At 37.4% G+C, this 26,990-nt stretch overlaps 1 protein-coding gene across 6 annotated transcripts; it reads right to left on the reverse strand.

Moving 5' to 3' along the window:
• Positions 1-1,642: 1,642 nt before the first annotated feature.
• On the reverse strand, positions 1,643-13,998 carry LOC149842623 (uncharacterized). Of its 6 annotated transcripts, none has more exons than XM_089999326.1 (7): positions 13,786-13,998; positions 12,844-13,024; positions 11,095-11,196; positions 10,595-10,668; positions 10,396-10,499; positions 10,062-10,130; positions 1,643-2,238 (listed from the first exon to the last, which is right to left on the reverse strand). In XM_089999326.1, the coding sequence occupies exons 3-7, from the start codon at positions 11,157-11,159 to the stop codon at positions 1,966-1,968; spliced, it is 585 nt and encodes a 194-aa protein (XP_089855452.1). In that variant the 5' UTR covers positions 11,160-11,196; positions 12,844-13,024; positions 13,786-13,998; the 3' UTR covers positions 1,643-1,965. The 6 variants fall into 6 exon arrangements, with proteins under 6 accessions (XP_089855452.1, XP_089855450.1, XP_089855454.1 ...); XM_089999324.1 differs by having other exon boundaries at positions 11,095-11,287; XM_089999328.1 differs by lacking the exon at positions 12,844-13,024.
• Positions 13,999-26,990: the final 12,992 nt, after the last annotated feature.

The following is a 26,990-nucleotide window of genomic DNA, read 5'->3' on the forward strand; positions in this document are numbered from 1 at the left end:
TGTTATATTAAATAATTAAATTATGATAAATGTATTCAATTATTGAGGTGTACGCAATAGTGGATTAATTGTTAGCTATTGTTTGGATTACATTGAAGGTGTTAGCTACTGCTCATTTGAGCTATATTTTTTGTGATAAATATCGGATACCCAGGTTTTTTGCCACGAAGCAAGTTCCTTCTCTACCCACGTGTCAAACCTACTTCGTACTTCATAGTAAAAATTATCACTCAATGTGTAATTTTTTTTATTTAGCTTTTTGTTGAGGTTCAACACTAACAGATGATGTGAATGTAAACCCCTCCGAGATAGTCTTCTCAATCGCCATATTGTAATAAACAAATTCAGAATTTCTTACAATAATAAAACAAGAAAAGTAAACATGCGAGCAACAAAAATAAGATATAGGCTATTAAAGAAGCATTTTAAAAAAATAGCTTATGACAATGCAAAAACTCGAATCGTTAAGTAAACAACAAAAAAACAAACAATATTCTCTAATCATGTTTATAATAAAAGATATGCAACATATAAAGAATCAAAATGGAGGATAGAAGCATACAAATTGTTAAGAAAACAAATAATTTTGGATAACTAATTAGACAAATGGACACTCACACACAAATGATTTAATCAACGAAAAAAATGAAACAGGTTACCGAACATGCAAAAATAACTTGAAACTCATGAAATTCTTCAACAAAATAACTAACTCATGTCAATATTTTAAAAAAATAATTGATTTAAATCGTTTCAAAAAAATAACTAGTTCAACCATTAAATACGTGATTACCAGACAGACTCGCCATCGATGATTCTGAAAAACTATAATGGATGAATCATTGAAAAATGTCATAAAAAATTATTGTCGAAGAAAATCACTTTAGTGACTACAAAAAACCTTAGTTTATACAAAAGTAGCCCTGGTGTACGAACAATTGGTTTTTAAACAATGGAAAGGTTGCATTTAATGTTTGTATGAAAATCTGCAAAAAAAAAAAATCGCATTGTATTCATCTCTAATATTTTCATAAATCCACATATAAAGAGCATATTCATAATGACCTTATTTGCCATAGTCCTTTTGAACGGCAGACTTCATAAAAATTCACATGTTATATGTGCACATCATCACATATTTGCAAATTTCTTTAAAGATCTATTATTGAAAAGATGTTTGCATGGTATCTTGCAATATCATACTATATATGCAAATTTAGTATGGTGTTTGCAAAGTCACACAAATCTCAATTTAATGAGGTTTTGCAAATTTTGTTATGTGGACTTCTTGAGGCCCGCAAAAGAAAATGTGCAAATCTATATTTTAGTGAGAGTTTGTGATACCAAGATACAGTTAGTGCACATCACCTTGTGTTGAGACGTTGCAAGTTCGAACCCTAAATAGTATGGTTGTATAGCTGATAGGGGACGGACTAACCCCAGCTTTCCATGTCGGAAAAAAAAAAAAAAAAGGCATACCAACATATCATTGTTTGTGCAAAAGGTAAAAATGTCATAAAAAAGTTAGGTATTTTCGAATTTAGACATAGGGGGATTAAAAAATGTGAAGCATTTCAGAAATTTTTGTGTACAGTAGTCATTTTCTGAAAAATAAATCCTTATAATTCCTTCACATGAACAATGAAACAAATAACTGCATGCGCAGCATTGCCTTTGCACTGGCCACAACATGCCTGATGAAATCAACATAACATTAGTAATCTCACCGTACTTTGACCACAATTCAATGACTTCTATTCGGTCTTAAAGTGTACCAAGAAATAAATATCCCATAAACAACCCCAACACTGAAGAATCAGAATCTACAATGGCATGCATGTGGGTACAACATGTTTTTTGTGGAAGTTAACAGCAACAATGTTGTCATGCCCGAGAAAGAAGCTCCATCACAATGAATCAATAGTAGAGTAATTATGTCATCCCTTTACACACAATCTGTGGGACTCAAACCCACAAGCTACCAAAGGCTTCTTCTAGTGCTCTTTTCTTGCATATTTCCACCGTCCACCCTCCTGCTCTAGCAGCTCTTTCTGCTCGAAGCTTCATAGTTGCTTCATCTTCAATGCCCATGACACTATCTAGGCCTCCACCAACTGGTACTGGCTGAGGCGCTACACCTGTAGGCCTTGGTTGTCCGAATGTGCCGCCTGGCAGAGCAGGAGCATATTGTCCCTGCGCAACCCCACTTATCCCTACTTGTGTGTTTGGCCCCAAAGCCTGCATCATAAGACATAACAAAATCTTTTAGAAACGGTTGACAATTATTCTGAGGGTAGAAGAATCAAATATAAAATACAGAAAAAAGGCCAAAGAAAAATTTTATTTGCTTAAGGAATTGCACTCTGTATTCCATGAACGATAATGAGCAAAATTGAAGTATCAGAGAACTTTTCAAGAAACTGCCCATATGTGAGTGGATTGATGAGCCACAGCCAAGTAGCAAGATTTCTAGACTCAACCCTGATTTGAGTCCCAGGTACTCTCAATATGCTCAATGATCTTAAACATAGGGCTGTTAAATCAGTTGTGCAAAAGCTGTTCAGGCTTAGCTTGTTTATGGCCTGGAACTGTTTGGACTCTGCTCATCTGGCTCGTGTGAGCCAAGTCGAGCTCAAGCTCGTATGAGCCCAAGCTCGTATGAGCCCAAGCTCGTATGAGCCCAAGCCAGACAAGCTCAGCCCAGTTTGTCTCGTGCAAAAAGTTCTACGCTCTTAATGAAAACAACTAGATTTTAACTCCGAAACTCCCAGATGAGAGCCACACACTCTAACCAACTGCACCACATTGCTTTTTTTGACAAAATACTATACATAATACTATATATTACATCTTCATGAGCCTACCCAAACCGAGCAGAGCCAAACACCCTCTGTGTGTGCTTGACTCATTTAATCTAAGAGAGCTGCACATGGCTCATCTCGCCCAAGCCCATTTGACAAGCACGAACCAGCTTCATGCAAGCCAAAACTGAGCGGAGCTAAGTGTTGTTCTATTTGCTTACCAACTCTACTTAAACGGCATCAGATAAAAATTAGCATCTTCATGACTCGGCATTCAAAAAAAAAACTCTACTTCTGGAGTCTCATTGATAAAATTGGCAGCTCAAAGCTGGATTTCATTGATCAATTTGACAGCTCAAAGCCTTTAACTATCTCTAAACAGTGAAGGTTCAGTACTTTTTATGATTCTGTCATCTCTCTGTGCATGTGTGTGAGTGTGAGTGTGTGTGTTCGGTTTCTCTAGTTCACACTAAGGTGAAAAACGTTTTTCACAGCAAAAATCATTCACAAGGATTTACATTGCAAGTTGCTGTAACTTGGCTAAAAGTATGATAGTAAGCCATGATGCTCATCTTTTTGTACCTTAGTAAGTGAGCACAGGTTGTCATTTGCCACCAAAACTTATTCACAAGCATTAACACTTCCTTTTTATTGTAATTTGACAGCAGCATCATAATCTAATTCAAGATAATCGTCCATGATACTCATTTTTACTAGTTTTCGATAAAAGTTCAATTTCTAAACATTTACAATATGCTGCCATGAACCTATATTATGCACATGATTTTTCATTCTTGAAAAGGCAAGTAATTCATTTAAATTAAAAAACAAAACACTATAGCCCTAAGGGGCCAAAATACAGTTGTAAGTGCTCAGAGAGTTCTTAAATAAATACTAAACAAGACACTTGTCTTTAAATAAGTAAGCCCATCAGCCCCACAAAATGATAATGACAACCATCTAAACAGGCAAGGCCAAACAAAACCTCAAAAGCAGAAGACACAATAAGTTGCTGCTGACAAGTAATCAATTCCGATTTTGACCTCAACAAAATTAACTGCAAAAAGAGGCTAGAAAGGAGTCCATTTTCTTTTCGTTTACAGCAAGCCTTTGCAATCGCCATCCAGAGAACTGGAGGCATAAATCCAAGAGAAAGGACTGATAAGTTCAACTGAAAAGATTCTTCGGCGAACATATAAACAAAACCTGACCTGTCATTCCAAAAAGGAAGGAACTGCTGGAGCACTATAGAGGTTTTGGACTTTGGGCTATGACCCACAGTGATCAACTTGCATTCCAACTTTACCAGCATTCTTTTAGTTTAAATGATCTAATCCCATCAATCTAGGGTCTTTGAAGTTCAAAAAATTGAAGACCTAGTGTCTGTCACCCATGACCCTAATGGTTATGTGCTGAAATAATGAAACAACCTCAAAAAGTGAAACCTAACAAACATGACCACTAATAATCAATGAAAAGCTAGATGAGGAAGAGTGAGCATTGACATGTACTGTGACATACTGACATGACAGGTGTAACAAAATGAGCATGAGGATAGTTAGAGGATGCTGAGAAACATGACTGATACTGGCATAGAGGATGAGTTGGATAGCATGGTCAAACAAGAGGAAGGAGTGAAGATGTAGAATGGAATAGAAAGACCAGCTTATGATCCATCGTAGTTAGAGAATAAAATGACAACACTTGATGAGACTTAGTGGAAACAAAACACCACCAAATTCAGTAAGATCTGCACCCCACTGAGTATGGACGAAAGCCAACTAGTGGCCTGTTTGACCAAGTTCCTATCCTGGTGTATTAGCAGTGTCAGGTCTCCATTTTCCTCAAAAATTTCCAGTATTAGTTGTACCATCTAGGGATGCGCATGTGCTGAACCTGGGTTGTGCGAGCACACTCATTTGAGAAAAGTAATACTCAAGCTCAGCTCAAGGAGCTTGCATAGCCTTGTTCAAAAATCCGCTCATGTCAAGCTTGAACAAGCTTGACTCAGGATCAGCATGCCTCAAGCGGATTGAATTTGCTGGGAAAAAAATTGAAATACATTTTTTAGGGGGTGGGTTCAAAACTGCCACCACTTGCATAGCCCAACATCCTGTGCCCATTAGGGTAGGACTTGCTTTTTTGTCTCGTGTGCAACAAAGACATATAATAATGACCTACTGACCCTACTAAACAAAGCCTAACCAGGCTAATAAATTCACTTACGCTAATCAAGCTTTTGGTGAAAATCGAGCAAGGAGAGAAAGCTAGACATATCATGCTGCTTGAGCTCAGCTCATTTACATACACGGACGAGTCCAAACCAGGCTTAAAAAAGCCAAGCTTGAGCTTATCCAACTCATTGTGCATCCCTAGTAGCATCCTCCTCCCTTATAAATCTACTAGTATTTCTCCCTGTTCTCTGTTACAACACCAGTACGTCTTTAGAATGTAATTTATTCACATATTTTCGTCCTATTCATCATGTATAGAAAAAAAAAAGGGAGGGGGGGGGGGGGGGGGAGTTACATTGTTCTCACCAACCTTGTCTAAATTCTTATATCAAATTATCTGTTACTGTTTTTTTTTTTCATTAGTAGATCTTGCTAATATCACGCTCTTCATGCCCCTCCTACTACTGCAAATTTACAAGTCTAGCTTCCTCTGCAGTAATCTTCAAAAGTATTTAACTACTTTAAATCTTGCTTCTACAAAAGAAATTGAAGGTTGCACAGCTGTATTGAGGAAAATACAGTAGAGCCATAGCTAAATCCTCTGAAAAATCTATTTTACTCACCTCCTACATTCCCAAATGTGAAGATCTAGTCTTCCCAAGAACACTCCGAAAAATGGTGATTCCTGAACTATTGATCAAGCTTTTCCACATTTGCTTTAGGGCGATATTGAAATTGGTTGCGTCAAAAAAAAAACAACAGGTGACTAATGAATTGGCATAAAAAAGGGACAATTTTCATGTAGTTCGTGATTTGATGTAGCTGTTAAGAATTTCTCTGATAAAATTTTCTCTTAAAAGATCTCTTCTTTCAATGATTCCCCGCATGCCTAAATTCCCCGCATGCCTAAACAGGTGACTAACTGTTGTTTAGTCGAGGAAAAAAGAATGCTTTAAGTTTAATCTATATCGCTCAGTTGCTTTGCTCCCTCATAAACCAATATGAGAATTTCGTTGAGGCGTTCCATACTGAGCGATGCGTTGTACTCTATAGGCTCGGAGGCAGTGATAAATGGGCAAGGGTTGCTAGGTCGTCGCCCAGAAGCGACGCGTCACACCGGCGCCCGATTGTGGTGTCAAATAGGCAAGGGTTCCCTCACTTTGTTGGACGGGTGGGGGTAAAGAAGTTAGTCCAAGACCATAAAATTAGGTTAGCCACTTGGAACATAGGATCTTTAATTGGTAAGTTGGTAGAGTTAGTAGATGTTATGTGTAGGAGAAAGATTGATATTTTATGTCTACAAGAGACCAAATGGGTAGGTGAGAAAGCAAAAGTGATAGAACCTTGGGGATATAAGATTTGGTATACAGGAATAAATAGGAATAGGAATGGAGTAGTGATTGTTATGAGTCGTGAGTTTATAGATAATGTAGTTGAGGTCCGTAGGAAGGGTGATAGGATTTTACTTATTAAATTAGTATTAGGTACGGATATTATTAATATTATTAGTGTTTATGCACCTCAAGTAGGTTTACATGATTCTATTAAGTGTCAATTTTGGAAAGATTTAGATGGAGTAGTATAAGGGATATCTTATGGAGAAAAGCTTTTCATCGGCGGTAACCTTAATGGACATGTAGGCATTAGTAGGGATGGATTTGAGAGTATCCACGGGAGGCTAAGGTATAGGAAAAACAAACGAAAGTTGAGAAAGGATTTTAGATTTTGGTTTGTCCTATGATATGATCTTAGTAAACACTTGGTTTAGAAAGAGGGAGTCTCACCTAGTAACATTTAAAAGTGGGGTTAATACGAGTCAGATAGATTTTTTTCTACTTAGAAAGAGAGATAGGGGTTGTTGCATCGATTGTAAGGTTATACCGGGAGAAAGTTTAGCTACACAACATAGAGTCTTAATTTTAAATCTTAGAATTAGACAATGTCGCAAAAGGGATAGACATAGGATAGATCATAGAATTAAGTGGTGGACACTGAAAGGAGATAAACAAGGAATGTTTGTAGAGCAGGTAGTTAAGAAAGTTGATTGGTGTCTCGAGGAGGATTCAGAATCAATGTGGAATAAGATAGCGGGTGGCATGAGAAAGGTGACTAAGGAGGTATTGGGTGAGTCTAAAGGCGGTACACCGCTAGGTAAGGATACATCATGGTGGAACGAGGATGTTAAATTAGCTATTAAGGTTAAAAGAGAGTGTTATAGAAATCTAAGAGTCGTGATAATGAGAATTTGGAGAAGTATATGATAGCAAAGAAGGAAGCTAAAAAAGTAGTTCGAAACGCGAGGGATAAGGTATATAAGGAGGTTTATGACAAGTTGGATACCAAAGAAGGCGAGAAGGATATTTATAGGCTTGCAAAGATGAGAGATAGGAAATCGAGGGATCTTGGTATGGTTAGATATATCAAAGATGAAACGCAAGGGGTTTTAGTCAAAGATGAGGAGATTAAGGAGAGATGGAAAGATTATTTTGATAAGCTATTTAATGGAAGTCATGCTCAGGATCTTGGAGACTTCTCCAATGAATCGTGACTTCAGGCGCAAGATTCAAAAGAAAGAAATTGCAGAGGCTTTGAAGAAAATGAAATCAAGAAGGGCAGTTGGCTCAGATAGTATACCTATCGAGGCTTGGAAATGCTTGGGAGAGAAAAGTTTCGAATGGTTGACAAATCTTTTTAACAAGATTTGGCGGACAAATAAGATGCCTAATGAGTGGAGGAAGCGTACTTTGGTGCCTCTATATAAGAATAAGGGTGATATACAAGATTGCACAAACTATCGTGGTATAAAACTCATGAGTCATACTATGAAACTTTGGGAGAGAGTGATTGAGTCTAGGTTGAGGAAGGTTGGCATGATATCGGAGAATCAATTTGGTTTTATGCCTGGAAGATCAACTATGGAAGCTATACATCTTCTTAGACAACTTATTGAGAGAAATAGAGAGAGGAACAAAGATTTGCATATGGTTTTTATTGATTTGGAGAAGGCATACGATAGAGTACCTAGGGACGTTCTCTGGTGGACAATGATGAAGAAAGGTGTTTCTCTCAAGTACATTAGTATAATTAAAGATATGTATGAAGGAGTAGTAACCAATGTCCGCACTTGTGGAGGGGCGATAACCAATTTTCCTATAACGATTGGGTTACATCAAGGATCCGCTTTAAGCCCTTTCCTATTTGCTATAGTGATGGATGAGCTTACGAGATCAATTCAAGAAAATGTGTCGTGGTGTATGTTGTTTGCTGATGATATTGTTTTGATTGATGAGTCTAGAGCTGGGGTTAATGCTAAGTTAGAATTATGGAGACAAACATTGGAAGCAAGAGGTTTTAAGTTGAGTAAGAGTAAGACAGAATATATGGAATGTCGGTTTAGTAAGCAACGAAGTAGTGATGGGAGTGTAGTGAAGCTTGGTGAGCAAGAAATACCGGTGGATGATTGTTTCAAATATTTGGGATCTATCATTCAAAAGTATGGAGAAATTGATGGAGATGTAAATCATAAGATAAAGGTTGGGTGGATGAAATGGAAAAGTGCAACTGGAGTATTGTGCGAACGTAGAATGCCATTGCGGTTGAAGGAAAAGTTTTATAGGACGACTATTAGGCCTGCTTTACTATATGGTACGGAATGTTGGGCTGCCAAGAGACATCATATTCAAAAAATGAGTGTAGCTGAAATGCGTATGCTTAGATGGATGTGTGGAAATACAATAAAAGATAAGATTCGGAACGAGGAGATACGTAAGAAGGTAGGCGTTGCACCCATTGAAAATAAGATGAGAGAGAATCGTTTACGGTGGTTTGGACATATTCGGCGAAGGCCTAATGATGCTCCAGTTAGAAGGATGGAGAAATGGGAAAATATATTAGTTAAAAGAGGTCCAGGTAGGCCTAGAAAGACATGGATGGAGATGATAGGAAAGGACATGAATGCTTTGAACCTCACCGAGGACATGGCATTGAATAGAAATGATTGGAGGAGAAGGATTCATGTGGAAGACCCAGAATGATTTTCTTTTTTGGTTCATATCGCCGACCCCAATTGTTTTGGGATGAAGGCGTAGTTGTTGTTGTTGTTGTTGTTTGTTGTACTAACAGTATAAACCCTTATGTGATAAAAAGTAAGAAACTAAGGATGTCCATCCAAATTGGGTTGGCCATCCCTGCTAATTTATCTAACCTCCATTCACATATTGTTAAACAAGCACCCAAGAACTTTATCAGTTGGGGCTCTTCGCTATCAATTATCAGCACATTAACGTAAAAACCCCTTACCACTCAGATAGGCACTTGAAATTGTACACTACAACACATATTGACATACAAAAGCAGAATTTACTAATGTTTCCAGGATGTTAAGCAGGTAAGCCAACAGGGTAAGGGAAGAAGCAAGTGCCAAAAGACGCTACAATGCAGGAAGCAGAACATGTTTAGGGAGCATAGGAAACACATGGGAGGAAGTACAGAGAAATATAGGAAGCAACAGAGGCAGAAAAGTGAGAGAAGACATTGCTAGAGTTATAGAGTGTGATTCCCTGCAAATGGTAAGGGGTGCTTTCTTTTGTGGAAAACATACATTTCACTTAACCGGAAGCATGTTTCCTAAAGCAATCACACTGCACTCATGCTTCATAGCATGCTTTCCATGCCGTACTAGTGTTTCCAGTATCAATGACACACTCATGTGAAGAAATTAATATCTCACCTAGACAACCAACAAAAAGGAGAAAAGATGACTCAGGAAAAAACAAGCAGTTGTAAACAAATGTGAAATCAATTGCACAGTAGCCTACAAATAGATTCAGATCACATGTGAAAGCACAGGTGAGTCAATGTGCACTTATAGAGAGAAAATTCAATATAACTTGAAAGTTGCACTGATAAGTTAAGAACAGTTGGTTTTGAAGGAAAAGGCTATTTCACAAATATTAACAGTTTTTGCAAAGAGATTGACGGTTAAGAGTAGCGGGTATGTGTGTTTGCCATTTCAAAAGACCAATATATACATAACCAGCACAGAAAAAAACATGTGCTAGAAAGAAGGCACAATTAATTAACTCACCACATCACTCAGACCATTCTGCACAGGAGGCCCTTTACTTGCCCTCATGGCTGCTGCAAGTTCTTCAGCCTATTCATTGAGGAAATTATCATAGTTTAAAAGGCATTTTTCATTGAATATACATAATGCAAACCGGAAACAACTAGAGACCATACTTACAATCTAGTGAAAGGGTCGTTTGCCAACAAAATATTTCCACAAAAACTGATGAACTCGCAGAAAAGCTAAATAGAAAAGGAGCCCTTATATCCCAATAAGGTGTACTCTGGACTGATATACAAAAAAATCTATAGGACCAACAATAACATAACAATGGACATGCCAGTCGCAATACCTTTCGAGCTTGGGCATTAATTATCTGCTCCTTATTTTCTTCTTGGTATTTTGCAATTTTGGCTTCGATGGCTGGGACATTGTTTCCTTCAATCAGATAAAAAACTGGAGGCAAGAAACCAATTTTGGCCGTATAAATATACAAGGATACTCTGTGAGAAATCAAAGTTGCATCGCCAGACATTTCTATTAAGACTTACTCATGTCTTCCACTTCTTCCAAGTAATCATTGTATTCTCTCAAGGATGAGAAGTCTTCTTCTCTCTTGTTGAATCTGAAACACCCACAAAATTTGAATGGGATAGATAAAAGCTCATGTCAACACTGAATCTCGACCACCCATGTCATAAAATCATCAAAGTCACTTGGTACTAAGGATGCACATATAATTGTTAAAATAAACTAAGGCTCTATCTCTCTCTCACAAAAATATGAGGTACAAATCTCGGTTTTTTTCTGTTATCTTAATAACATCAAACACTTTCAAATATTTAGTAGATACTTGGCAAACCATCTTGGGAAAACTTTATAACAACTAAATGGAAGAGCCTCAAATGTACCCAATACCCAGAAAACAGCAGAAGAGGAATATGTTCAATCTTCTAAGATTAGTAATGCCCATTTAAGCAACTGGGTTTATTAAGAAATAAACAGAAAACCTTCAAAATTTTCACTACAAGAGAGAGAGAGAGGTGCTTACATGTTGACTATTCTCTTCCTGATGGCAATCTCTTTGTTGTGAGAATTGGTTCCTGAAGCTGCCATCACTCTTTGTCCCAGCTTGGTCTCTCCCTACCAGTTTCTGCCCCAAGAGGCCAAGACCATCTCATTAAACCTCACATATATCTCACAAAGATATGGATACGAACCAGGGGCTGAGCCAGGAATCTCAACTAGGGTGGGCACAATTGCACCGTGGAAAAAAAGTAATTACTAATAAATGGTCTCAAGTATGAAATATCAATACAATGTTTACATTGCAAATATATGTAAGTCAAACTACCTCAATAAATACTAAAACAAATCGGCAAAAACACAAAAAAATCCTAAAATCATAATAGAAATCAAAATAGAATCATGATTAATGCTATTTGAAAAGCACAAACAAACCCCCCGTCCTAATTGAAATCAAACATAGAATGATGATTATTACTAATTAAAATGCTAAGTGAAAAGAAAAAAGAAAAGCACAAAAGTCCTTAAATCCCTAATTTAATCATTCATGCCATTTGAAATTATGCAAATCAAAAACCTAAATCTTAACAAAAATCATAAATTATGCATCTATGCTAATTGATAAAATAACAGACAAAACCCTTAATATTCTAAGTTTTAACCAAAATCAAGTATTCATTCTTTATGGATTCATGGTTAATGATAATTGAAAAAGAAAAATTCATAAACCCTAAAAGCATAATTCAGCATTCATGTCATTTTGAAAAACACCAAATCAAAACCCTAATTCATACAAACATCATAAATTATGCATTTATGCTAATTGATAAAAAAAGAACCTTAACATTTTAACCAAAATCAAACATTCATTATTAACTATTCAAGGATTCATGCCTAATGGTAATTGAAAAAAAAATATGAAAAAAACCCTAAAACCATAACTAAACATTTATGCTATTTTTTCAAAAAACCAAATCAGAACCTTGAATCTTAGCAAGCATCATTCATATATAGCCTAATTAACAAAAAAAAAACTAAAATTCTAACTAAAATCAAGCATGTGGAATCATGTTTAATATTGATTAAAAAATACAAATACTTAATTAAATATTCACCTCATTTAAAAAATCTAAATGATAATTAGAAGGAAACACAAGAAACCCTAAAACCTAATTAAATATTCCATGCTATTTAAAAAAAACCTCAATCCTAGCAAACATTATTCATGTAGAGGTTTAAAGAAAAAAAAAGACTAAACCCCCAAAGTACTAACTAAAATTAAGCACGTGGAATCATGTTTAGTGTTTACAAAACACAGAAGTACATAATTAAATATTCATTTCATTTTTGTATTCCAGCCCCCCTATTCCATGTTGGCAACAGGCAATGTCTGAAGAACTTACTGTCAGCAGAATGGCACTTGTTTGTTCCTATTCCTTCTGGTAAAGTTGCTATTGGTTACCGATGGGTTTCTATAGTTAAGAAGAGATCTGATGGGTCTGATGAGAGATACAAAGCCAGGCTTGTCGCCAGAGGTGACTCATGTGAGTATGGCATAGACGGAGAAGACACTTTACCGCATGTGGCTAAGATGACTAGTGTAAGAACCATTATTGCCGTAGCAGCGGTTGCCACTCTATCAGTTAGACGTTAAAAAGATGCATTAAACCATGTTCACCATCACTAACGCTGCTGCAGAACTCGCGAGAGCTGCTTAAAGCAGGAAGGGAGTTCCTGCAGCTTGTTGAACCTAACCAAAGGGCTACTGCCGTACCGATCAAAAAGACAGTTGTAACCACTGGGCGACGGAATGGGGAAGGGGGGGGGGCGGTGCCTTTCTTTGACCGTCACTCCTATTTGTTTGTCAGCCGTAGGGAACTACGTGTGCTCGGTCGGGAGGAGGGGAAAGCGACCTCCCAGCTCTGCGGAAGCTTCACTTCCCTGGTATAATCTTCCTGAAAAATAAAATGTCAATAGTTTGAATCTAAACCTGAATCGGGATTTTAAAATAAAAAGCTAAATGCTAATTGAAAACAAATACAAAAAATCCTAAAACTTAATTAAATATTCATGCTATTTAAAAAACTAAATAAAAAAAACTCAATCCTATCAAACATCATTCAAGGCTAATTGAAAAAAACGAAACCTCAAAAATTCTAACTAAAATCAAGCATGTCAAATCATATTTAATGTTGATTGAAAAAAAAATTAGAAATACCTAATGAAATATTGATTTTATTAAAAAAACAAAATCCAAACCTAAATGCTTATTGGAAAAAAAACACAAAAAATCTTAAAACCTAATTAAATATTCATGCTATTTAAAAAAATACAAATCAAAAACCTAAATCCTAATTCCTAACAAACATCATTCATATATATAGTAATTGAAAAACAAAACCCCTAAAATTTTAAGTTTCTAACTAAAATCAATCATGTAAAATTATGTTTAATGTTGATTGAAAAGAAAGAAACTCTTAAATACCTAATTAAACAATCATCTCATTTGAAAAAACAAAATCAAAACCTAAATGTTAATTGAAAAAAACACACAAAAAACTGTAAACCTTAAAAAAAACACAAGAAGAAGAAGACCAACAGTGCCATGCCGCCTTGCCGGGAAGCAGCCTGACGGCGGATGACTGAACGGATGCATGGTGCAGGCGGCAAGCCTGCATCCCTGACCCGGGTATCGAGAGAGAGAGAGAGAGAGGACCTGTCATGGGGTGCACCAGAGGCTGCCACCAAATGGAGAATGGCCGGAGGCACTGATCGGAGCTGCCGCAGGCCAAAGGCTCAGAGAGAGATGACCTGCGAGGGGTGCGCGGCGTGCGTCGAAGGCCGACGCCGGTCGGTGAAAGGCCGGATCGCCGGAGGTGCAGCCGTGCAGGTCCGGTGGCGTTCTGGAGTGAGAGAAGGAGTCGAGAGAGAGGTGCGGTTAGGGTCAGGGTCAGGGTCGGAGAGGAGGAGGAGGCCTGGTTGGGGTCAGGAAGGAGGGGCACACATCGTGTGCCTCTGGGTCGGGCCGGGGTTGTAACCCACCCTGACCCGGACTAAGGTGGGCAACCTCTATTGGGGGATTTTCAGGTCAGGGTGGACACGTGTCCACTACGAACTATGTTGACGCGAGTTCGTGAATTTTAAAAAAAATAAGATACAAGGAGATGGGTTTTTTTAATTTTTTATATAAAAAATATATTTTTATTAAAATCATACAAAATAATGTCAGCACATGCTGAACGTAAGTAGCGTGTCACCTGAAGTAACTCCAAGTATAGAGATTTGAGTGGTCGGGTCAAACTCAACCCAAGCATTATGGGTCTGTGCCCAGAACCGATCGGTGTCACTCGGTTTGGTTTGGAGGACTCAATTAATCCAAGCCTGTTTATCAAAGTTCGATTTCATAGTTGCATTGGTACTTGATACAATTAGCTAGTAGTATGTAACTTATCTCATAAACTATAAATAAAAGTATCAAACGTTCAAGAAACTCGTCTCAATTACATGAGAAATGTGTGCCATCTTATATAGAAACAGGTTACATTACAAGCTAGTTTCTATTGACATTTTTTCATAGGAACAACAATTTTATTTTACAAAGTCACTATTTTTCTCAAGATATTTAAATATTATAATTTATAATAATGAGTGATTATATGTATACATATACATTTAACTATTTTAATTATCCAGCCAAGGTAAGGTTGGTGATTGGGGTTTTTTCCTTGGATTATCCAAAAAAAATAGAGTTTTTACACTATTGAGCTTACAGAGTAAGGCAGTTTACTATGATTATCGGGAAAAAAAATCAGTACACGTAAGACATGACTGGGGAATCCGAAATTAGAAAATACTCCAATGCTTATGAGTTGATCCTATTTGGAAAGAGCTCGTTACTTTATGAGGGGTATGAATTATATTTCCAATGTTTCTTGTTTAAGCAAACAAGGGCATTACCTGACTAGGGGAATGATATGGACTTTTGATAATGAATACTGTTAAGGATATTTTTTTTATATAACGAGGAACTCTTGGGATGCCTTTTCCAAGGAATCTTTTCTGATTGGTGGGAATGAAACAAACGACCTCGGATCCTCTATGACAAACTTGCCCCTAGTTCATAGAGTCATTTGGAAGCAGGGGAGTGAGGCATATTGAATCTTGAGACAATTGTACTTTTATTGTAATATCCGACATTTTCTTGGTGGTTTTTTGAATTTTTATAATTTCTAGATAATGAAATGTTTGATGTAGTGTTCATGAATTTCAAGTTTAAAGTTGTGTTCGTATCAAAATTTTGAATTGAATGGTGTTTGTTTCGCAAAAAACAGAGTTGAATTGAGTTCAGAGTGAGCCCGACAAGTTCTAAAAATATTTTGAGAGAGTTTTGGAGGTATTTTTGTTTTGGAGGACATAGTTATCCAATTCTGAGTTGACCAAGTCAGTCAACTGCATGAAACAATATATATGGTATTATTTGAATTGTTTGTAAGGCATTATTGTGGTTTTGTCTTACAAAAATGTTAGAAAGGAGCTTTTTGGCAATGATTGCTTTTGGAGGGTGTTTTTGTCTTTTGATAGACTGAGCAACCACTTAGCTCAGCCAACCCCAGTAGGTTAGACTTGCGAAGGTCAGTTGGGACCAGCTAGGTGGCTAGGCACTTTGACCAGACGTCTAGTCTTTGTTTCTTTCTAGCTAGGTTGGACCTAGTTAGCCAAATGAGAGGCTAACTAGGGCCCAACATGGGTATTTTGGTCAAGGTCTAGATGGATCTCGAGTGGATCCAATCCAAAGCCCAACCCAACCGATTTTTTCTTTCTTTTTAACCTCCAACATTCCTCACCCTCTTCTTTTTGACAAACTGCACTCACTCACTCTCCATTGCCTTTCCTTTTTCCTTTATTGTTCTTCTTGTTAGAGATGTGAGGTGTGCTCCTCTTTTCACCCAACTTCCCTCCGTCCATCATTGTTGTTGTGTGGAGGTGCAAAGTTGTTGTTGGTAGTGTTCATGTTTTACGTGGAGAAGACATGATGTGAAGGACTGACCTAGGGTAGGTCGGCCCCTCTCATTTATTCTTTTATTTCTTCTTCTCCTTGATGTTTTCTTTGTTTTTCCCTTTTTATTTTCCTTTATTGTTTTCATTGATTAACAAGTTTTGGGTGTCCTCAAGGCGGAGGATGAGTTGTCGCACGTAGTGTTGTTGCAAGGGAACAAGTGTGATTCTCGTGTTTGCATTGTGACTTTATTTTTGTCGGATTATCTTTTAAGGTAGAAGCTTGATCCTCTTTTCAGCAATAGTGGCATGTATAGGCACGAGATAGGTTTTCAATGTGTGCATTTGTTATGAAATAATAAAATATATATCATGTTAGATTTCTGTTATGTGCTTACATGAAACCTGCGAGGAAGCGGCTCATGCTTCAATTGTTAATTTTTTGAAAATTTGTATGTTGAAATGTTTCAAAAATATATGAATCATGATGTATTCATTTACAGGTTGAAAGGATCCACTTTGTATGAATGTGCATGCTAGAAAGGGTTACTTTTGTACGCTATGATTGTTGGATGAAGGCTTATATGTTTCACAATCAGGTTATGAGAGAATTTTGGGCATTGTGTTTGCCAAAAATCATATTTTGATATATTGCTGAGGGTTTTGGAATGCACAGATCGACCCCTGCTCTGCAGGACTCAACCCCTACTTGTTCAGGTGATGCTAAGGTAGCCTGAGGGTCGACCCTCGATGCTAAGGTAGCCTGAGGGTCGACCCTCGATTTGAAGAGTTGACTCTTAAGGTATGTTGTGAGAAGTTGAGTCAGCAAGAGCTGACCCGTGCTTTGAAGGGTCTACTCTTACTATTTTGTTTGAGAACTTGTGTTAGAAGAGTCAACCCTTGTTATATCTTAGGTTTCAGAGACTTAAAGGCTGACCCTTACTTGGAACGGTTGACCCTTTTTTAGTGTGTTGTTAAATGTTTGTTGTGCTGACCCGCGAGGGTTGAGCCTTGTGCTTCAAGAATCAATTTTGGTTGGGTTGTGGTATTGATCCAAACCCAAAAGGGTCGACCCCTGGTTCTAGGAATCGATTCTTGCAAGGCAAGAACCAATCCTTGCACTATGTGAATGGATTTCCAGTGTAAACAGTATTTCTTTAACTCTTTGACCCAGTTTTGGATAAAATGTATTTGGGTTTATTTTTTGACAATCTATGAGCACGTGATTTTAGAAAAAGACACCATTGTTTCCTTTAAGGATTTATTAGAACTCTTGTTGTGAAAACGTATTCGGTATTTTTGAAAGCTTGGATTTTTTACTACTTCGTAAGTGATTATGTATACTTGAATGTTTCAATTTTACATATTCTTTTAGAAATGCTTTTTGAAATCTTATAGCCTTACGTATGTAGATATGTTCTTGAGCAAATCTTTTGATGTAAAATAACTTTCAAATTAATTGCTTTTCAAAGGCTTTTCTGAATCTAGGAAACTTGCATATTTATGTATATTTTGGAGTGATTTTTTGTAATCTTTAATGCATAAAGATGCATGTATGTATGTCTGAAATTTAGTATTTCATCTTGTTTTGAATAGTATTGTTTTGTACTTTCTTTTTTGAGGTAATTCCCGACATCTTGAATCAAAGGAGTCAATTTTTGCAGTCCATAGTTGACCCATGTTGGTTCACAAGTGTAGAGCGGACCCTTGGGAATCGACATTCTAGGTCCAAGTGTTGACTCCTGGAGTCGACCTCTGCTTCTTGAGAGTCGACCTCTGTCGTTAATAAGAGTCTGCCCCTGGAAGGTGATGAGTGGATCCTTGCTGAAGAGAACAAGTTTTCATTAAGAAAGATTCAACCTCTGAGGTGACAAAGTCGACTCCTTGACACTAGATTGCCTAATTTTAGTGTTTTGAACCTGACTGATGATTGTTTAGCCTGAGAAATTTATGGATTAACCTTGGATCAGGTTCAGAAACCTGTGTATGGTGTGATTAAGGGTTGTATGCATCAATTTGATTTCAGCGAACCAAGGAGAAACCCGAGTCATCTTGGGATGCTAAATGAAATGCTCATGAATAGAAGATCTTTAAATTTGTTTAGCATGATGTATGTTCTTTGCATGTTTGAGCTATTATGCAGATGTTTTGTGAGTGTGTTTTATGCGATACATACATATATGAATGAACATGCATGTAATTGAGTTAGGACATTATGCATACAAGTAGTTATTAGGGTTTATGATGGTATGCAAGGTATAAGGACCTTGTGCTGAATGCTGTAATACAGTACTAGGTTGTGTAATCAAGTTCACTTTCTAAATGGTTAGAGATATGCAGGTCTATGGAGACTGAGTATTAGTTGTAAGATTTTGTAAAAGGTTATTTTATGAGTTTACCTTTTGTAAATATATTAAACCTTGGGAGATGAGATCTGCCCAAGTGTGAGCTTACTGCGGATTACGGTGATGCTTATAAAAGAACATGATGCTATTGGGACACAATGATGACTTCAAGTGTGCAACTAAGTGTTGAAACATAAAATTAAGAATCTCATAAATAAAAAACCTAATGTAACTTGTTAGGACAAGGCCCTATATACCTAAAGGATACTATGATAATTAAATTAATAATGCATATTAATTAAAGATGAAAAAAGTTACATAGATAATTAAAAGTCGGACCCTGGAAGATGGGATGACCTATAATGAGCTCAGCTCGTTGAGCGAGTTCACACCAAACTCGTGGATGTTGTGTTGAAGGCACTGACAGTTTTTGGTAGGCCCCATTTTAGTTACTGAGGGTGGGTCAGTCCCCAACCATAGTGACTTAGGGGACAATGACACTTTTTGTTGGAGGTTCAGCTACTATGCTAGAAGTAGTGGACTATAATTTAAAAAAAAAAATGAATGCCTTGGTGAAGGGTTCTTGACACTTGGTGCTGGTGAATATCAATGTTTCTTGGCGAATAATAATAAAATATGATGAAAATATAAGTGTGTGAAAATACACTCACAAGTAGACCGGTGAGCCTAGAGTGGCCCGAACAATGGTGCCCTTATGGAGAATAATATAAGAAAGCAAAATAGTAAATTTAATATATCATGTAAAATGCAAAATAATAAGATAAATGAAAGATCAATAAATTATGTTCATGTATTTAGGACATGCATGTGTAGTTTCAATCTCTTAGTTAGGTATTGAGTCGATTCATTTACGTAGAGAGACAGAAGTTTGGACTTGTGTTGAGCTATAGACTTAAATGGAGTTTGGTTAGGCTAATTACCTATCTATGTTTGCTATTGCATGATGTGTAGTCTTGTTCTTACTAACACATGTGGTTAGTCTCATTTTTGCTACTTTTTTCTTTTTTAGGTACTCATGGAAAGGCACGCATCGAGGATGATGGATGTTGAGGACTTGGTCAAACCCTGAAGCTCATTATGGACTCTTCTATTTATGAGATCACAGTTGTATTTTGCATTATTTTTGTATATTAGGTCGATTGTGTGTTGGGACCCTTGTTACTTTTCATTCTTTTTGTTAACATTGGTTATTTACCAAGTTTTTGTTTAGGTGAATATTGCATTTAGAAATGGTGAATTTTGTAAATATAGTTTATTTCATTTAACTTTTGTATGAAATTTGAATATTCAATGAATGAAATTGTTTTGTATTTTTTGTTGTGCAAAAAATTCTCTTGTTATAAATGAGTTCTTTTTCATCTAGTTGGTTTTAAAGAAAACCCTTTGATTAGTATTTTTTCCGTTGTGTTTTGAATGAATTGAAACTATATATTAAAAAAAAAATGCCCAATTTTTTTTAGTGCATTACATTCTATAATCTTATTGTCATTACTATGTATTTTTTCTTTATCCTTGGAAGGGGTTGCTTTTATTTTAAGCATTTTTTTTGTGAAGTAATAATTAGTTCATGTTCAAGAGAAGACTAGTGCATCATTGTGATTAGAGGTGTCAACGAGCTTGGTTTATTCGGATCAGACATGAACCCACCCTATAGGGGTCGGGTATAGTGATAAATAAGATGACCTGGGTCCAGATCCAGAGGTAGATTAATACATAGACTTGGGTATCGTTTGTGAAATTTTATACGAGACTCGGACCCGACCTCAGTTCTAATTAAGACCCATAATTTTTCAATGTAAAAATGATAAAAAATATGGTTTTACCGGGTTTGGTTCATGTAGTTCTTATCGGGTCCGAGTATGGTTTTTCTTATAGTGGACCCATTAGATATGGATCCAGACCCAATACCATACACGAAAATGTGGTCCAAGTCTGGTCCCACCTGGGTTCGAACCAAACCCAACCCATTGACACCCCTAATTGTAATAAACACTTAAAGAGGCAAATAATGACTGCCAAGTTTCTTATGAGAAATTGAAATTTTCATATTTTCATGTTTTGTTGAAAATAAATAAATAAATTTAAAATGTATATATGTAAAAATAAAGATGAAAATATATAAAAAAAAAATCACACTCACCTGATGCCTTCCAAGGCCCAAGATGGAGCACCCTAATTTTCCAAAACGAGTCTCTCTCTCTCTCTCTCTCTTCCTTTATTTGACAAAATGAAAGTGAAAAAGGGAGCAAAAGTATGGTGGACATTTACGATAACACCCTTGTTATTTATAGAGAATTACTTGTGTTGGAATTGTTTAAGCGCCACACTTGATTTATCTTCTACACGGACAAGGGTACAAGTTATTGGTAGATGTATGTGATGGCTTCAAAAGTTTATGGTACATTTTTATTTGAAATGCATATTGATATGGTAAAAAAATTTATTTGCACTAGTTTCTAATAAACATTGATCCGTTTCTAAAAGAATTGGTATGAGTTTCTAAAAAGTTGATACTAAGTATATGTTTTGATAAAGATAGCTATAGATAAATAGTTAAACATAATATGTAAATCAATAATAATTGTATGATATTTTTTGATAAATTATAATATTTAAAATCTTAACAAGAATAGTGTCTTTATAAAATGAAGTAGTTGTTTGTATGCACAAGTACTAACATAAATGATCTTGATACTCATATATTATATAATATCAACATATTTGTATATAAGATGGTACATGTTTCTCAAGCATTAGATACTTATGTCTATGGTCTTGGAGATGAGTTTCATACTTGTATCTAGTACTGATACGTGATGCACTAAGGTGTATCCGACTACCAATGCAGCTATGATCTTGGATGTAGATCGCGCACCAAGAACACTCTCTTCACCATCTGTTGAACATAAAGAATAAGTCCTTGCATTTCTTGCTTGTCACCTATAAAGTTACTAAGGTGTAGGGGCACGTTGCATTTGTGGAATGTGATTGCTCTTGATCCCAAATCATTCTTTGGATAATTAAACATCCAAAGTTTTTTTCCAGATTTTCAATTATAGACATCCTTGGTCTGTTTCAATGTTTATGCAACCATAGGGTATGTTTGGTTAAATCTCATGAAATCATATGATTTCAAATCACATATTCCACCATGTGATTTGGAATCACATGAGAGTCACTTAAAATGTGATTTTAAATCACATCCTTTTTCTTATTTGCATGAGATTTCAAATCACATGTTTGGTCAAATGATATTCATGAGATTTTAAATCACATTTGAATGCAACCAAACATGGCCATAGTGTTCCCACTAATAAGGTTTCCAGAAGAGCACAGATTGTGGACTTTGTAAGTGTAATGCCCAAAAATCCCAACTTGAAAAATCCTTAGATTTTTAGGATTTTTTTTTTTAAACATTACGCAAGCGGAAAACTATAAGGGAAATCAGTTGGAAAATTTTGGGTAGATTACAGAATGATCAACAACAAGAAACTTTGCATTACCAATGGGTTTTACAAAATGAGACAGAATAAATTATATATCTTCCATTTACAAAATGTCTCTCAAAACAGGAGGATCCCCAAATCACTGCCAAGATCTCCAAAATTCAAAGTGTGGGTCTAATTTTCTGCAGCACATCGGTGCCATCGCACCTCTATCAATCATCACCTGTATCCCCATAAAATGGGGTTAGTACTCTTGCGAGTTGGTGAGATAAATCATCCATATTATACCATTTTAAAGGAAAAGCATGAAACATGGAAGCAAATATGTCATGGCTCAAAAAACTATAAATAACATATTATAGCTAAGATGATGACACTGTTAGAAATATTTAACCAAAGTACATGTGCATGTGAGCAAGTAGGTGCAACGTACTACAAGTCCAATCAACAAAAGAAGTAACAATGCACAACCAAGTGTAATATGAAGCGACAGTCATAAACATGTAACCAAAGTAAAGCATCTACTGTACGAATAACTAAGGAAAGCACAAGGAAAGAAGCACATGCAACAGTTCTAATGTAAGCAAGCAAAGCAACTAACAAAGCAAGTCAGCATGTGATTGATTAGTAATTATGTTCTTCTTGCTTACTCCTTCGAGTACGCAAAGGAACCTCACATTCTGTGAGACATACACCCGACGTCTGTTATTTAAATTCTAATGTGGTAACCGAGGAAGCTACAAATCGAGTAACCTCATGCGGGCAGCTCAAGGCTGGGAGTAACCACACATAGGTAATGGATTGCAATCATCACTACTGCAGTAGTGGAGGTACATCAAAAGGTAACCTCGACCTCCCTAACTGGAGGTCAAAAGGATGCCTTTGCTCCTATAAACGTGTCGTAGTAACGACCTATCACTTAAGGTTTGTATCATCCACCCTCTCCAAGGTGAACCATCTTGTGAATGGGTAGCCGGGTGGTTTATCTTTCTTAAGCTGGATTGACAACACATCTTCTTTCGAGGTGTTTTGGCACACATGCCTCGTGGTCCCCGCAGGGTCACACAAACGAGGTCTTTGCCTGCCCATTCACGTGCTCGAGCCTCACACGACCAAAGAAATAGCACATCGCCTCTGAAGGTGATACAACACCATTTTATTCTTAGGGTATCACAACATATGAGCTCACTCACAAACAGGGGACCATCGTCCCACATGACTCAAGTAGAGTCACACAACCTTAATTGACAATTATGCTAATACCCTACGTAGTGTTTGATTTCTCAACTCTTGTCGGGATACATTGAGTGTGTAGCGTGCGACATGCATCAGTCTAGTGCCAAAGTGTAACAGTTGGTAATATCACACAAATCCCAATACAACACTCAATGTAAGCAATTGATAATCTAATTTAGTGTCATGGTGTGTCAAAGTGTAAGTTCAAAGCCATACCATATATTTCTTAATTTTTTGCACATGTATCGAAACATAAATATTGGCAATTACGCATATCCATGCAAAACATATTGCAATATGTGAATATGTGCAAGTGAGTGTGTCATTTGACATCCATATGCGATACATGAGTCAAAATCCGTAAATTCACCAAAATTTGCAATTATGACAATAAGGCTATTTAGCACAACATTCCATGCACGTGCCATTATGTGCAAGTGATGTGCGAAACTATAAACCATAGGATTGCGAAAGAGAATATATATGTATTTGTAGGAATATGACATTTTGCAATTCATTCACTAATACCATTCATTACACAAACGAGGTCATCAAGACATGCGCTCACAACTCACATGGCTAATTACCATTATCGCACGAATAGAGAACTACGAGCACAATCACTGTGGTTTACGCAAATCTAGAAAAAAAATATGAGGCAGCATACAGCTGCAATGCACATGTACAGCGCAATGCACATGTGCAGCGTAATGCACATGCGCAGAGAACAGAGTGCCAAGGCATCCCACACCCTGCTCCCTTGGACCGCACCTCACCATAGCCTGTGGGACTGCGAAACGCCGCAGCCCCATGCTGCAACCAGAAACACTCCAGCAATATTTAACAGCAGGGTGCACTTACTGTCGACGTTGACTGCGTCATGCAAGCACGGGCTGCAAGGCAAGCCCGTGGCTGCCTTGCAGACCGCGACATCCGGCGTTGGACTGATGCAGTCTGGCGCTAGGGCACCAAAAAGAACCCAACCAGGCCTGGTCCAAGAGAGACCATGCCTAGCTGGCCTCACCCACACCCTAGTCTAAACCAGAGTAGTTCAGACCAGGAGTGGCGGGATGCAAACAGGGGATGGAAGCACCCGAACTGTAGCAGTTTGGGCATTCCAATCGTCGGGCAAACCACAACAGGGTCTGGTCCGCCAAGGACCAGACCTTGTTGGTACCGGGAAGACCTTGGTCTGAACCAGAAAGGTTCAGACCAGGCACTGAAATAAAGCAGGCCGGGCTTGCGTTGGGAAGCCCGCAACCAGTGAATGGCCACCCGGGTGCAACTGGCACTCGGTTGCCAGTTGCCGCACTTCCTGCGCACAACAGGGAGCTCCTGCTGGGACTAGGGAGCTCCTAGACGGGTCTAAATTGAGAGGGCTCAGATCAGCAGGTCGACACAAAAAAAGAGGGTTATAGCAGCCCGGATGGAGGAAGGAGGACAACGACTGGGCTGGGTTACGAGCGGTGAGAGGTTGTTGCCCCGCTTCCAATCTCTTAGCCGTGAGAGGTTGTTGTGAACAGAGCAGGCTCCAACCGAAAACAAAACAAGAACTTGCATGTGTGCGAAACCAAGGAAAACGATAAGAAGCTTTCTACTACATGTAAGAAACGAAAAAGAAATAACGCTTGCATCTTATCCACCTAGAACCCCTTGCGCTTTATGGAATGAAAGGAGGAAGTTCAAGGCTTTGCTACAGTCCACAAAATGAAAGCATTTCCCAAAGAAATCGGAAACAAACGAGGATGAAGAACAGCTTCAAAAAAAATGCTAAAGTGTGTGGGTGCACAAATGAAGTGAAAAACTACATGCATTAGCAAACGAACACTACTACTCCACCAAAGATTCGTGCATGCAACGGATGCACAAGGATCTCTTTGGCTTCACGCATTAACCAACATGCAAATCTAAGTAAAATGGAAAAACGGGGTGAAATACTCACAATGATTTCAGATTGGGGAAGGAGAATAGAATGACTTCTCTTAGCTTGAGATGGAACATTCACAAAAATGAATGCCCACACCACACACTCACACTCGGATTTTCGAAAGAGCTAGAGAGAGAGGAGAGAAAGAGAGAGAGAAGAAGAGTTTCCAAAAGCGTCACCTTTTGGGCTATCTTTCTTTCTCAAAAGCTTTTATATCCCTTGCATGGGATATGAATGACTAGGATCTCTTGGAGTGATCCAACAGATGAGATGCTCCACACACCCCTTTGAGCGGTGGCAAGGGTGTAATACCCTTGCATGGCCGCCCAAAGTGAGCCACTCATCCACCTCTTTTCAAAATTGCCTTATTCAATTTTCAAAAGTGCCATGGGGCTGCCGCCCCATGCACCCAATGAGAGTTCACCCCTCTCATTATTACGCTTTTTGATATTACATGGATGTCGTGGGTTGCCGCCCACTTGACCAATCCATGCTTTCTTTTCAAACCCTTCACATTACTTACCATTTTGTCACCGCCCAACATGGTCAAACGTGACCAACTGGTCATGCTCACTAGGGTAATGCCTAGTGAGGTCGAGCCATGGTGGGTTTTGTCCTTCTGGTCAAACCCAGCCAAACCCTTAAACAACAAAAAATCATTTTTTTGTTTCATTAGTATTTTACACTTAGTATATATATATATATATATATATATATATATATATATATATATATATATATATATATATATATATATATATATATATACATTTGAAATGCTATGTTTCAATTCTGGTAAGACCCATACTCTTTGAAACCCATTTTTTTCTGAATTACGTACAATTAAAGGGGTTTAACTCCTTGATTTGCAATTGGATTGATCTTATGCAATTTGAATAAAACTTAGGGTTTTGATGAAAAATGCATTATAATATGCATACATATGCATTTGTTTTAATATATATATATATATATATATATATATATATATATATATATATATATATATATATATATATATGTGTGTGTGTGTGTGTGTGTGTGTGTGTGTGTGTGCAAAGATCCTCGTAGGTATACAAAAATATTTTTCTAAATTTTTTTAACATGCATTGAATTTTTCTCAAAAGATTTGTGGGCCTTACAATAAGGCACCCACATATAGTCCTACAGAAGGCTGACTTGGATTCAACATGATTGTGGTCTATAGCCAAGCCAAAATATCAAGTCTGCCCAAAGTAATATTATTCCAATCGATGGTTTTTGAATGCAACTGTGCTCTCTTATAACCACTGAATTTGATCTACTCCACAACTAAACTCTAGCAAGCTGACAGAGGGTGCAATACACAGAGACACCACCCTGAACTAGTGACTTCATGCATTCCTTGCTCACGTAACTTGGATGAACTCACCCTCTGCAAAGTCAATCTTCAAAGCTGACAATTCGTGCTCGAAAAGATGCCAAAAAGGAAATCTTGGATCTTCAAGATTGACGGTCCACACTCCATGATATGCCACCATAGACTTAACTCTAGGGTGCAAAACCAGGTGACTAATGCAGTTGAAATTCTTTCATCCATGGTGCCCTAAGTAACATTAATGAAAAAACATGAAAGACCGGCTATATGGGCACGTTTGGATGAGAGAAAAATGTAGGAAAAGTGATGCAAAATGTAAAATTCATAAGGATTTTCTGACCTTTCCAAACGCGAGAGACTTTTTTGTTGGAAGAGTTTTTCTAAAAAGTACACTTTTTGATAATGGAGGAATGTTTCATGCCAAGAGAAAAATTATTTTTACACTCCCTACCACTCATTTCATTACCACCACCATCACCACTACCATCCATATCACCACCACCACTACCATCAATATCACCACCACCACCCTCCTTTCTCTCTCTCATTTTTTTTCACATTTTTCAACTCTTCTTTTCTCATGCTACACAAACA

This window comes from Nuphar pumila, chromosome 3 (genome assembly GCF_984573655.1).
Source record: "Nuphar pumila chromosome 3, dmNupPumi1.hap1.1, whole genome shotgun sequence".
Taxonomy (NCBI): Eukaryota; Viridiplantae; Streptophyta; class Magnoliopsida; order Nymphaeales; family Nymphaeaceae; genus Nuphar; species Nuphar pumila.